The following is a 13,825-nucleotide window of genomic DNA, read 5'->3' as shown; positions in this document are numbered from 1 at the left end:
ATATTGGTGTCAACACTGTGTGTGATAGGTAAGAGACATGTACTGCCATTGTGACTGACCAAATCAAATGTCCACTTAACTTATTCATTTATTTGATATATATTAACTTTTCAGGCAGGAGATCAAAGAAGCTTCCTTCAGCCTCCCCACCTACCCATAACAACAACCCAGTAAGGTAGGCTGGGCTGAGTAGCAACTATCTAGAACTTACCCATGTAGTTAAGTTTCTGTAGGGCAGGGGTATCCAAACTTGGGAACTTTAAGACTTGTGGACTTCAACTCCCAGAATTCCCCAGCCAGCCATGAGTTGAAGTCCACAAGTCTTAAAGTTCCCAAGTTTGGACACCCCTGCTGTAGGGTATGGAAGCAATTGAATCTGAATTGCTTTGGTCTTTGTTCAAACATTTTTACACTATTAAGCCAGAATGTGATTGGCTTAAACAACAGGGTGATGGCATTTCGTTTAAACCAGCATTTTTCTCAACCAGGGCATCTTTTAAGTTGTGTGGATTTCAACTCCCACAACTTCCTAGCCAGGATGTTTGGATTCAATGCTGGCTGGAGAATTCTGGGAGTTGAAGTCCACACCTCTTAACAGTTGCTGAGGTTGAAAAAATACAGATTTCAACAAATTTGGGGATGTGCCTAGCTCGGGACTCAACCCTTCAAACATACGAACATCAAACCGTTTTTCATTTCATTTCCAGCCCAAAGCAATGAGGCCACTAGCCTTGCCCAATACAAAAAGACTGGACAAAGATAGCTATTGCCACATCAGTGGGATTTAATTTTCTGCTGTTCAACAAAATACAGGGAAATAAAAACAAAGAAGGGAGCATTTCTATATTTTTGAGCAGAGCCGTAAAAGCAAAAATCTGTGTTACGTTTCCCTTGACAACTGATGCTCAAATGAAAAATAAAAGCCCCATAAAAACAGGTATGCTTCTCTTAAGGCAGAAGTTTGTGACGGAGATATGTCCCTATATTACCAGATCTCCCCTACTGGTTTTGATGGTCTAGCCTACTGGGAAATGGACATTACACCCCATCTGGTTGCTTTGCTTTTATCTGATAGGCTGGGAGATCACTATCCAGTGGAGACGTTTTGGCCTGTGGTCAAAATAAAGCTTCCTTCTTCGGATTAGTCCTGATAGCATCCGGAGCTCCTTATTCCAGCGTTTTCATGATGGCGTGAGCCTGTTTTAGTTCTGAGGAGGGAAAATAGGGGGTTAAAAAACGAAGAAAGGATCCTAGCAGCAAGTAAGTGGCCTAAGAGCCCCCAGAGGTCACCCAGAATCGCTCAAATACAATACAGAAATCTGATAAATAAATACATTGCCTTTGCTTCCATAAAATTCCTAATTTGAAAGGTTTTGATCTATATCCGGTCAGGAATGACGTTAAGCAGATGGAGGCTGGGGACAGGGATTGTCCCCTGTCTCTGAGATGCTACTAAAATGGAGCATCCTGAACCATTTTCACCAGAATTGTGCTGCATCCCACTTCAGATTATTAAAGAACACACTGCCACGTTTATTTCTTTTTTATCTATCTATCTATCTATCTATCTATCTATCTATCTATCTATCTATCTATCTATCTATCTATCATCTATCTATCTATCTATCATCATCTATCTATCTATCTATCATCTATCTATCATCCATCTATCTATCTATCTATCTATCTATCTATCTATCTATCTATCTATCTATCTATCTATCTATCATCTATCTATCTATCTATCTATCTATCTATCATCTGCTGTGTGATAAAGCAGCCTTGATTTCTGACTTCTGTTTCCTCTACAAAATGCCCATTTTGGGGGCTAGAAAGAAGCAGATGGAAAGGTGAGGGATTCAGGCCTGTTGCCTTTGGAGATTTTAAAAGAGAAATCGGAATGTTTTGCCTCTTTAAACAGAGCTAAGTGATTTCCTGATGCCTTGCTTGTTATAAAACTCTGGCAGAAACCAGCAACCCCTGACCCTCTCCAAGCTGTGGAAATGTTTAACTTCTCACCAGCAAGCAAGACACGAAATTTTTCGGCTGACAACGTCATTGCCACAGGCTCTGTCACTTTTTGGTCGACATTTCTCACATTCAGCTTGAGATGAACGACTGGCTCGTTGACCTGCTGGAGCTCGCTGGAACTAAGCGTGTAATCCACTCTCCACGAAACAGAATCCAGGCAATTCACTGCAGGCAGAGAGACTCAAAACTTTTAGGCATATCATTTGTGCACGGCACTAGTCCTCTTGAATGTGTCAGGGGCACTGCCAAGGAATTCACCCAATCACAGATTGTAGCAGCTTCCAAAATCTACTGCAATTTTAAATTCTTGTTTTATCTGCTACTTGCAACTTCAAAAGAAAAGAGAAGAAACAGTAACATGTTTTTAAAAATCCAAATCAAATACGGTAAGTTGCACCAGAAACAATATTAAATCTGCCTTTCCAATGGTCCTAAATGCAGGCCGGTTGCTTAGCGCCCAAAATGCAGCCGTGTGACCACAGAGGGTGGGATCCAGGCATCAGAATTTTGAATCTGGGTTGTAAATCCTTTTTTTCAGGGTCTGTCATAACTTCAAACAATCGCTAAGTATCTGGTCGTAAGTCAAGGACTATCTGTAACTACCAAGTGCTCTGAAAATTCCAGTCTAAGAGGAGCAGCTTTGTATGTTCCTTGACGAGGTGGTTCAGCCTTGTTGGCATTTTACAGAATGTTTCTCCAATCAATCTGTGAGCCCCTCGTGGTGCTGAAAAATCTTCCCACAAGTAAGCAGAAACATCTCGGAAAAGGCTGCAGAGGACAGTTTCCCCTAAAGTGACCTTCCCTTTTGGAACTGGCAAAGGAGCTCAACTTACATCTCAGGCTGCCCTTCCTGAGGCTGTCTTGGAGAGAGCTCTGTTTCTCCTCGTAGGACCGACACAATCCAGCCGCGTGCTCTGCAATCAAGAGATCAGCTAAGTCAGGGGTGTCCAAACTTGGCTGGGGAATTCTGGGAGTTGAAGTCCACAAGTCTTAAAGTTCCCAAGTTTGGACACCCCTGAGCTAAGTGAAACCCCCAGTCCAAATCCTCCGACCATTTAAACCTTATTTAATCCTGCCCTCCTCTCAAAATTCAACACGTTAGAAACGGAACCCCCCCACCCCATGCAAATGTTCAAGTTATTCAGAATTTTTCCTCTACTTCATAGAGCATATACCTAATTTCATTCTCCCTCTGCATTTCTACTTCGTCAACTTCTAAGTTTTTATTTACGGTTAGAGGTAGCTCTGAGGAACTGTTAACATTTTTATGTTTTGAAAAGCGACAACTCGGTAATCACCTTTGGGCAGCCCCAGCTGTTGAAGCTCGCTGGAGAGAGACTCAGAATCCACATTGTATTTGGCGGCACTCGAGAGAATGAAGGCGAGAACCGCGACAGTGGCTTTAACATCGCCCGATTCTGCAAAGCGGAAAAGAAAGGAAACAAACATAGCTGTCTAAAGCAGGTTTTCAGTGACTTATCGTGGCTGGGGAATTCTGGGAGCTGAAGTCCACACATCTTAAAGTTGCTAAGGTAGAAAAACAGCCCTCTATAATTAGTCCAAGGCCATGAATTGTTCCAGAACTGTGTATGTAGGTTTGCTGAAACATTTTGTTCACAATTTGGGGTCAACGTTTTGGAAAAGAACTTAACCACAGTCTATGTCAGTTACATGGCTGGCTAGGTAATTCTGGGACTCCAAGGGCATGTCTAATTTTTCAACTTTCAATTTCCAAACATTAGGGTTGCTCAAAACTTGGGGATTGTAAAGATATTTTGGTTGCTTTAATATAATTTAGATGTGCTTGGTAAGTAACTATTCTGTTTCCCAAAAATAAGACCGCCCCGGATAATGTCCAATCGGGCTTTTGAGCTCATGTGTTAAAATGAAAATATTGAAACACAGCAGCAGCCATGAGTTGACCACGCTCGCCACCTCCTGCACCTCAAAACTAATAAGACCAAGTGCTTATTTCGGAGGGTCAAAAGAAAATAAGACCCTGTCTTATTTTCGGGGAAACACGGTACATAAATATAGTAATTTTTAAACATTTTGTTTGTTTCTTTACCACATCTTAAAGCTGGAAAGGTTGAGAAGCACCGGTCCCTAATATGGAATTCAAAGATAAACATGTAAGGCAGAGATAGCTGTACAGGACCTGACATATTTTGCTGGATGCTCGGAGATGACCAACTTTGCAAGCTTCTTGCAAAAAGATAGCAGTTGAGGTAAGGAACCATGCACCCCTTTATGCATACCATATGCACAAATGTGCTTTCAGCACCAATACTAAGGAAATAAATGCAATCCTGATTCTCAAATTTCAGTTGAGAAATGTTGGCAGGGTAAGAAATGGCTTAGCTGTATCCTAACTTAGTCCTTGGACATAGAAGGGAAGGATACTCACCAAACTTGGCATCTGATGTTAACTTCAGGATTTTTTCATACTGCAGGAGACAAAAGAACAATTTCTAGCTTGGCTCAGCTCAAACTTAACACTGGGAAGTCCCAACAACAAAACATTGTTTTTAATCCATCACAGAATTTTCAATTTACAGAACATCTTTTGGAAACCTCCAATTTAAGCCCTCCTCAGTTGCCATGGAAACCCAGAGATGAATGGGGCAGCTGGTTTATGAATCTATTATTTAAAAAATTAACTGGAAGTGTTTAATCTGAAAGTGCCTCTGTCTTACTGATTCTGGATTTATGCAAACCAAGTTTGGAAAGTATCCACAAAAGGGATTCGGAATGAACTCACATCAATGCCCTCTCCAAGCACATCCTTCAGAACCTGTGCACAGATCAGCTTGAGTTTCACCGAAGACTGGAAAAAAAGACAAAAGTGTATGTATCGTAACCATCATCTTTATTTTTTTAACTCCTCCCTTGGAGAAAGGTCATTGTCAGGCAAAATCTTACAATGGGGCAAATCCAGTTACAAGTAAAATGCTAGCACCCCCATACCTTAAAGTAATTAAAATATTCATGGAACTCAAAGGGACCAAAAAAAAAATCACTTACTATTTTAGCCAAAGTGCTAATTTCTGCCAAGACCCAATCAGGGCAGTCCAAATCTCCACAGAATCGAAACCTCTGGCAGGAAGAAACAAAAATTGAGTACTTTTCAATCACAGGAACTTTAAAGATGGATGGACTTCAACTCCCAGAATTCTCCCCTATCTAGCATGCATGGACTTCAACTCCCAGAATTCTCCCCTATCTAGCATGCATGGACTTCAACTCCCAGAATTCTCCCCTATCTAGCATGCATGGACCTCAACTCCCAGAATTCTCCCCTATCTAGCATGCATGGACCTCAACTCCCAGAATTCTCCCCTATCTAGCATGCATGGATTCCAACTCCCAGAATCCCTCCATCTATCATGCATGGACTTCAACTCCCAGAATTCTTCCATTCAGCAAGGGTTGGCTTCAACTCCTAAAATGCAAGCTGGCTGGGGGAATTCTGGGAATTGAAGTCCACCCATTGTATTGAGATTTTGCACTGCCAAATACACTTCTGAACTTGCTCCAATTTTTCTTCTAAAGATCTGGGCTTTCAACCTCTAATTCTTTAAAATAACATCCCCCCCCCCCCACTTTCCCCTTGCTAGCAATAACCCCCCCCCGCGTCTTTCACCCTCCCACTCACCATCTTCCCCTGCCCTGAGCAACCCCCCTCCTTTTCCTATGCAAAGCGAGTCACCTGACTTCTCTTTGCCACCCAATCTCTGAAGAGCTTTCCCTTGCATCACCTGACTTTCCTTCTAGCCAATCCGGGAAAAACTTCTGTTTTTCCAGCTGTCTGCTTTCTACCCAATTCCTGAAGCGCTTCCTTGTTTTTCACTTCTAGCCAATCCCTGAAGCGCTTCCTTGTTTTTTCACTTCTTTCTAGCCAATCCCTGAAGAACTTGTTTTCCCCCCCAGCCTGCTTCATTGTAGCCAATCCCTGAAGTTTTCCTTGCATCAGCTGACCGAGAACAAGTCAGCTGACCCTCAGTGGCTCTTGCTGCTTGTTATGGCAACACGTGTCCCGTTGATCGTGGGGACTGCAGGCGTTGAAGCGCTAACGCGTGTATTAGCCCTCTTGCAGCCCTCCTTTCAAGATCTCAGCCTTTCCGTTGTCTGTTACCAATTCAATATATAAATGGGACTTAGGGGAGGCTTGCCTGGCTGCCCATCATAGTACAAAACAAGAGTTATTGTTTTTGTGTCTTGGATTTTTGTTTGAAATGAGGTGCAACGTTTTGCCACACAGCCCTGCCTCGTTTGTAAAATCACACGAAAGTTCCAAGTCTAGCCCTACTCTGCTTTTCACTCTCCTCCTCCTCCCCAATCTGCAAAACGAATCCAATTTAATATTTTAAGCTGTTTTTATATACTTCAGTCCTGCATGCTGCCCAGAGTTCACAGCAGCTGTTTGGCCAATACATTTTTTAAAAATAAAATATTGGCATGATAAGAGGAGCTGATATTTTGAGGGGTGAGCTTTAAAACGAGCTGAGAGGCAATGCATTGTTGGGGGGGGGGGCAGTTTCCATCTTCTAATTTTTTTAATGTTCTATTTTCAGACAATTCTATGAACTGATATTAAAGATTTAAGCTGAGTGTACCTAGAACGTGAAACCCAAACGACACTTAAGCCACAACCAACTTGATTTCGCACACGCCTTATTTATTAAAATACTTTGAAACAAGTCATGTCCTAACATAACATTAGACCATAACCTTAGGAAGACCCATACAGGACTGAATGAGAGTTACAAGAAAGTATCTTTCAGATCCTAAAAGTGAATGCAACTGAAATTCAATTGAAGCCTTGGGGTGGGGGTGGGTGAACCAAGTACTGCTTCAATTAACGGCAGAGTTAAGTGGTGGTGGTGTCCCCAAAACTGGGCTCTTGCTTGGTGTCGAAGCAGATAAGTCACCAGACACAAGGCGTGACACAGAATTATACTTTTATTTTGGTACCAAGATATAAGGACCCCAGTTTGAAAAGCTAACCAAGGGCCAAGGTTAGAATCTTAGAACAGTATTTATAGTCAAGGGATGGTCGCATTCAACGCTTTGCCCTTCACCTAATAATGCATGCTTAACAGATAATATTGGTTATTTGGATTTCAGCCCCCCTTAAACCCTTGTGCTTGTTATGTTAAATAGCTGAATGTCACCCGAGGTCACAAGTATCTTGCAAAGTGTGCCAGCTATATGGGTTTGGGGGGGGGGTTTCTTATAAGCAAGCTATTCTTGTTCTTAATATCCTGGCTAGTGATTTTAAAGTGGTAACTTCTGTCTCGCTGTTAATGTGTAGCCCGCCCCCTCCTATTGCAGAGCAGAACAAACTGTTTTATCTGAGGCAGCTCCCCCATGACCCCACCTCCTTCCACAGAGCAAAGTAAAAGCAGTTTAAAACTTTTGTTTGAGGCAAATAGCCCATTCCCCCGCCTCCCTTTGCAATGTGAGAGACAGGAAGGAGCAAAGCTCTTAATTGTCCAGGCAAAGAAATGAAGACGAGAGAAAGCATTTTATCAGAATTCATATTCCTCACTCTCATGTCCATTCCATCCATACCTGGGTCCTATCTCCTCTGATCTCCAGGGCATTATCTGGACATACATTCCATCCTTTGATCCTTCAGTGGCTTTGTGAGATCCAAAGGAATTCCAAATTATTTTTTCAAGTGAGCACAATCTTAGGACGACTAAAATCCTCTAATCTTTGTTTTGATGCTTCTGAGATGTTTTCTATGCAAGCACCGCTATATGCTTGTTTATTGAACAAGGTGTAGGGGGAAAAAACCAAGTCTTTTTTTACACTTTGATTTGTTTATTTTAACATCTTTCCACATTGCATAACATCTTAAGAAGAATTATAACGTCTTTTCCTAGTACAAAAGATTCCTAGAGTGGTCAGGGCCAAGCTTGTAGTAAGGGCTATCAAGATGATCCCCACCAGCATCCAAGGAATTCGGAAGAAGCCTGAAAAGAAGGGGGAAAAAACAGTATGGGATTCTCTTAAACAGTTTTTTTTTTTGGCACTGAAAATTAAAAATAATAAAGAATATCATACGTCGCAGGAAACGAAGAACTGAACATTCCGGTTTTCCTTCTCTACAAATCTAAAGAGTGGAACTTAATGACAAGCCAGTGCCATTGAGGTTACTTTTTATCCCAAATTTCTGCTCTGAGAATCTGCTCCTGTCAAAGATCTAAACTAAAGTTACCTGCAGATTTATAACTGGACGAGATTACTGTTGAAAGGATGAGGGTGACTTCCACTGAGTCTGTCTTTCTGGCTCCAAGTATAACAACTATATAGAATTTCACTAAATTTCATGCTGTTAATACTAAGTCCAAGTGGAAGTAATGGTTTGACTGTCAGATTAAAGGAGTGTGATGACATAGAAAGGCTCTGGCGACTGCTGTGGTCCCTGAGGTTACAAAAGCTGTACACCTCTGATTTAGCAAGCAGTGTGAATATACCCAGTTATGGTTAGTTAACAAACCATGGATTAATGCAATGTTTGAACTCCATAATCAACAAGATACTGTACCATGTTCTGCTGATAAGATCAACTTATTTTGATTGTCAGGAGGAGTCCTAGAAGTCATATACGAGTCAAGAATGAGGATGGGACCGAGCATCACGTCAACATTTGCCTCCTTAGATTTATCTGCACAAGAACAAGATTCACAAGACATTGACATTAATATAGTGAGTGCCAATTTGGTGTAGTGGTTAAGGCATCAGGCTAGAAACTGGGAGACTGGGACTTCTAGTCCCGGCTTAGGTACAAAGCTAGTTGTGTGACCTTGGGCCCATCCCAACTTGGTCAGTTAGAAAAGAAACTCTCCCAAATCCATTGTTAAGGAAAGTACCCTTTACTAAAACCAAGTGGTTACAGAGAGCAAAGCCGGATCTGAATTTTTTCATGCCCAAAGCATGTGGTTAATTTTCCCTTGATCCCATCCTTCCCCCTGGTAATTTCTAGGTGTCCAATCATATTCAAACTGATTGTTTTGATAACAGTCCCCCTGTTTTCATGGGCTGGATGGTGCTGCATTCCCAATAGCGTGAGGTTGGAATGGCCAGCGGCTCTGGTGAGTAGTTTTGTTTCCGTTCCTGCTAACTTCCCCTTTATCCCACCTTGAGGTTCCTCCTCCCCCCTGTTAGGTATGGCAAGCTGGCAGCCAGCGAAGCATGGCATAGCAGGATGGCAGTCGTGGGAGGGCCAGTCACTTTCTCTCAGCCCTAGGAAGGAGGCAATGGCAAACTACTTCTGGAAAACCTTGCCAAGAAAACTGCAGGGACTTGTCCAGTCGATCTCCGAGAATTGGACACGATTGTCCCCCATCTAATATTTCCAGAAACAAGGCAACTACTTCTGAATCTCATTCAAGGGAATAGCTCTTTCCCTCTACCAAACCTTGACTACATACCCAATTTAGCAGCCACATCTCTGCCCAGTCTTCTTCCCCATTGGTCCCAGGATCTGCTGCCTTGACCCATAGGTTGAACACAATTCTGGGTTTCACAGCAGGAGCAAATATCTGTGGTGCCTTCAACTGGAGCCCAACTGTGGTGAAAAACAAGCCAAAGGGAAACACTTCCTGCAAGGGTGCGCCAATATTTATTTAGAGTCAGAGTTGGAAGGGACCTTGAAGGTCATCTAGTCCAAAACCCCTTGCCTAGGCAGGAAACCCTACAGTGCAGGGCCTACACCATTTCTGACAGATGGCAGTCTAATAATCTCTTCTCCAATATTAAATATTTTCCCCTCTTAATAGACCAAAGGTTAGATACTTGGCTATATCCTAAACGACTGATAATTGATGTCTGAAGTTCAAATATTGATCTGTTGCTTACCTGTTCGTAGCTGGATGGAAGGAACAAGCTTTGTTCTCAAGATCAGGAACTTGAGAAGCTGCAGTCACCTTCAAGTGACAAGTGATGTAGATCTAGGAGCAAGGTAAAAAGGTGGCTCAACCTAGGTTGTGGCATGACCAAGAGTGAAACTTCAAAAATATTGCTGTTAGGAGCTGGGCTTTAGAAGGAGGACTCTTACCAGATCTCGGGGGTCTTTGCTAAAACGGAAGACATCTACTGTGAACTGGAGTACATCATCCCTGATCCTTGGTGATATGAAGGTTGAGCTGGAATCATCTCGTCCGTCTACCAGGCAGCTGGAGGACACAACATCTGTCAACAATGCTTCCTAGCTTTTGACACACTTGGTTACCTTAGGGCATTTTTGTGTCCTTGTGCAATCTCCAGACAACAGGCCTAGCTGAACCCTGTTGTGTTTAATGTCGTTGTGAGTCTGCTCTTTATTCCCCCCCCCCCAAAGCTCCCAAGTTTGGCTCAGAAATGGCCAATAAAAACCACACAACATGCAGGATTACCATTAAACACAAACAAGCACTCAAGGGCACAGGCAGAAACTGAAGCAATCGGCACCATCACTTCAAGTTAAAATAGAATTTCTATATAATACAGAGAAAAAGTAAGTCTGGAGGAGATTTAACAACCCAAACCTTGATAGGAGTGATGCGTTGGTGGCTTTTTCCTTGTGGACACAAGCATAGAATAAGAACTTCGTTGCAAGCAAGGGCCAGAAAGGCAAGATAACAAGAGAAAACAAATTTAGCCATTTTCATGAGGGTTCTTGGTGCCCTCTGAGCTTGGCTGCTTTCTTGCAGACATTTTGTTGCCCAAATTAGTTAACATCAGCATCAAGGACCCCCATTTCAACCCAGAGCTACAAATATTCTCCTTTATTGGCAATTTTCATATAGAGAAGCAAGATTATGGCTCTTACCCCTTGTGGTCGATGATGGGATAGCGGGGAATGGAATCCGCCTCTGGGCTCAATGTGGCTACACAGCTATCCACAAAGAGTCGGAGAGGAGTGTGGTTTTCTGCAATTACTTGAGCCTGAATGTACATGACTTCTCCCAACTGGTAGCCGTTGGACGCTCTCTCTCCGCTCCAACCCTCTGAAAAGCAAAATCATTCTCATATCCAACATGGAAGGATTTCTTGGATGCAACTTTCAACCTAGTCAACCCAATTCAGATCAGGGCAAACAGTCCTTTTTCCTCCCGTCTATCATGTCTGCAAACGAATATGCACCCCAATCCTAATTCTTATATTGCCGTGTCAAACCATTTTAAAATTTTGTGCAGCCCCTGAATCAGCTGCAGTCTTCCGAAATATCCAGAAACCAGAACATACACTGATATCTGGATTTTTCTCCCAGAATTTGAAGGACTATTAGGAACTCTGGAAATGCCACACAAAGTCAGAAACTCTGCAAAATTGTGTATTGAGGAAGCACATGTGTACAATTCTGTGACGTCGTTTGCAAGGCATATGTACAAATGCACTTATGAATATTGGACAAGCATGATCTGTCCTTGTGCACAACGCAATGCAAAAGCAGAATCAATTTTTAAACCAAGAGTTTTTTAAAAAATGGTTTCCCTAATGAAAATGTGATGAAAAAGTTATTTGTGCGCAGTTAAGGTGTACTCTCTCATTGGGCCCTCATGTTCACAAAACTAGCGAAGAAAAAGCGGGCTTCTGGAAGTGATTATGAGCCAACAAATCATTCCCAACTCCTAGCAACCACATAAAAAGAAGGTACCATTCATCAAATGTAAAGAGAAGCGGAGTTTTTCTTCTGCAGAAATCGTTGACGTGAATGGAATCCATGTTGGCTTGATTGCTTTAAGGCTTACATTGTTTTTCCTGAAAATAGAGAGACAGACAGGTAAGGTCTCCCAAAGAGAACAAGTCATTCTTCAGCTGTTCCCTTCATGTGACAACTCTGCACATGAGTACACTGGAAACAGGCTCCAGCTGTTCGTCTGCCTCACTGTTGTCTGACTCTGAAGGCAACTGATAACTGGCATACGGCCCTGCCCCCCTCTCTGCCACCGACACAGAGCCCTCCTCAGATTCCAGGACTGGCCCATGTTCCTCCTCAACCTCCTCACTGTCCGAATCTGCTGCCAGCTCTGCTGGGCCACAACATTCTCATCCAAGAAGCTAATTGGATGAAAAGCTAAACATCTTCAAAGAAAAACAAGAATGAATGTCCAGATACCTCTTGAAAAAAATGCACCTTTGTGTCTATAAGTTATGATAAACTAGCTTAGACCCACTGGCTAGAGGGAAGATGGCTCACTTCTTTTATTCCACAGTATGTCCCCATCTCCCACCCAAGGTAACCATCTCTAACAGAGTCCAAGCCCACCTCACATTTTTATTTAAGTTTCATCCTCTGAGAGCTCACCTTGGGTAGTGGCACTCAATGGGGACATCAACAGGGCTGGTTCTTACAATCACACTGTGGGAAGAAGGGGTTGGCTTGTAATGAAGGCTGATGCTGTAGACTAGAAACTCTGGAGTCATCTAGAGAAAGGAAAAATGAGATACGAGATGCAGCAATGAACCCAGAAGTGTATTTAGTGCTTGTCAAGGGGAATTTCTTGGCATGGGAAAAACACAGGTTCTTCAAAATCTTGGAACAGCAGAAACATGGAATAGCAGAAAACCTGACACCAAGTCTGTTCAGAGTTCTTTAATTCTTGTTTCCCCCCTCCTTTTAAGGCAGCCCCAGGTGAGACAATATAAAGTAATGAAAGCATTTTCTACACCTTTGCACTTTCAGAAAGTGACTTCTTCCGCCCAGTTGTAACTTGTGACAATAATGCTGGTTTAATTGCATTCTTCTATCAACTCCCAGAGATAACTGGGTACTTCAGAACAGAAAAAGAACTGGAAGGGAGAGGGGAAGGGGGGAACAGTACCTAGGAAAGAAAAGTATTGGTGGTTCTTGTGGACAAGCCAGCTGTTTCATTTGTCCTGAAAATGAGGGTCTCCTGCTTGAGCAGGGGGCTGGACTAGAAGATCTCCAAGGTCTCTTCCAGCTCTGTTCTGATCCTCATTATCCTAGAACTGGCGATCAGGGCTACATTTAAGGCTACCTGCCCAAGGAAACAAGGATTGGGTTGGCAGAAAAAACCTTTCAACCTTTACCTGCAAAACACTCCCACACTGATGGAGGCCTACATCAAAGATGACGGTGTTCTCAGCAGCATTGTAGGAGGTGGGTTGGCAGGCGCTTGGCCCCAAGGTCAGGTCCTCCACCTGGACGAGCCTCCCTGTGCCAAACAGGTCTCTCTTCACAGTCACCACCACCTGGGACTCTTCACACTGGGCCAGCACAGGGGACAGGAGAGACAAAGCTCGTGCCTGGGAAGCATCTACCCAAGCAGAAGGGTAGGTCTCAATCCCAGAAGGCAGGTAGAGCTGCCTCCTAGGAGCAGGCGTGTTGGAAAACTCCCACATGTAATCTCGGGGGTCCAAAGAGGCCGCTTCCCCAATTAGCCAACAAGCTAAAACAATGGCCACATTCCGTAAGGGTCCCATCCTTGTCTGTTCTAGGAAGCTGACATAAAAGACCAACATCTACCCAGGATCCCTTTTTATCCTAACTCCTTGAAGGCCCACCTTCTCTCACCTGGCTGAGATAATCAGCTAATCAGCTTCCTCTTCAGCCAGCCCAAATCCTGCAAAGCACCAAGAAAACATGAGTTTGGGGCTCCTGGCAGCTGCAGCCAGAGGGAGGGGAAGAGGTGATTTCATGTAGGTTAAGAGCTGAAAGTACTTGGATTTGCATAGGGCCAAAGAGGGTGTGTGATCAACTGGTTGAAGCTACATGAGTATCTCAAAGGTCCTGTTTCCAAAATTGGAACAGATTTTCTTGGGTGGCTTTTTTTTTTAA

The 13,825-nt window shown here is 43.1% G+C and overlaps 2 protein-coding genes across 2 annotated transcripts; both read right to left on the bottom strand.

The window, feature by feature from the left end:
* Positions 1-760: 760 nt before the first annotated feature.
* On the bottom strand, positions 761-5,717 carry COMMD4 (COMM domain containing 4). Its single transcript, XM_081965062.1, has 8 exons — positions 5,687-5,717; positions 5,056-5,127; positions 4,793-4,858; positions 4,439-4,478; positions 3,330-3,449; positions 2,865-2,945; positions 2,020-2,196; positions 761-1,208 (listed from the first exon to the last, which is right to left on the bottom strand). The coding sequence occupies exons 1-8, from the start codon at positions 5,687-5,689 to the stop codon at positions 1,168-1,170; spliced, it is 600 nt and encodes a 199-aa protein (XP_081821188.1). The 5' UTR covers positions 5,690-5,717; the 3' UTR covers positions 761-1,167.
* Positions 5,718-7,839: 2,122 nt separating this feature from the next.
* On the bottom strand, positions 7,840-13,524 carry ZP3 (zona pellucida glycoprotein 3). Its single transcript, XM_081965299.1, has 9 exons — positions 13,078-13,524; positions 12,332-12,450; positions 11,681-11,784; positions 10,853-11,030; positions 10,100-10,217; positions 9,901-9,992; positions 9,474-9,610; positions 8,588-8,707; positions 7,840-8,012 (listed from the first exon to the last, which is right to left on the bottom strand). The coding sequence occupies exons 1-9, from the start codon at positions 13,507-13,509 to the stop codon at positions 7,894-7,896; spliced, it is 1,419 nt and encodes a 472-aa protein (XP_081821425.1). The 5' UTR covers positions 13,510-13,524; the 3' UTR covers positions 7,840-7,893.
* Between the last annotated feature and the right edge of the window lie 301 nt (positions 13,525-13,825).

The sequence above is a fragment of the Natrix helvetica genome (genome assembly GCF_964273705.1).
Source record: "Natrix helvetica genome assembly, chromosome: 12".
Lineage (NCBI taxonomy): Eukaryota > Metazoa > Chordata > Lepidosauria > Squamata > Natricidae > Natrix > Natrix helvetica.
This window is presented reverse-complemented; position numbering and strand designations above follow the sequence as displayed.

Coding starts and splice junctions, on each gene's coding strand:
- ZP3 (XM_081965299.1), bottom strand. CDS start 13,509: ATGTTGGTCTTTTATGTCAGCTTCCTAGAACAGACAAGGATGGGACCC. Junction 9,611..9,900: donor TTCCATCCAGCTACGAACAG/GTAAGCAACAGA, acceptor TTTTCACCACAG/TTGGGCTCCAGTTGAAGGCA. Junction 8,013..8,587: donor GATCTTATCAGCAGAACATG/GTACAGTATCTT, acceptor CCTTCTTTTCAG/GCTTCTTCCGAATTCCTTGG.
- COMMD4 (XM_081965062.1), bottom strand. Junction 4,479..4,792: donor TGCTTGGAGAGGGCATTGAT/GTGAGTTCATTC, acceptor TGTCTCCTGCAG/TATGAAAAAATCCTGAAGTT. Junction 2,946..3,329: donor ACAGCTGGGGCTGCCCAAAG/GTGATTACCGAG, acceptor TCTTGATTGCAG/AGCACGCGGCTGGATTGTGT.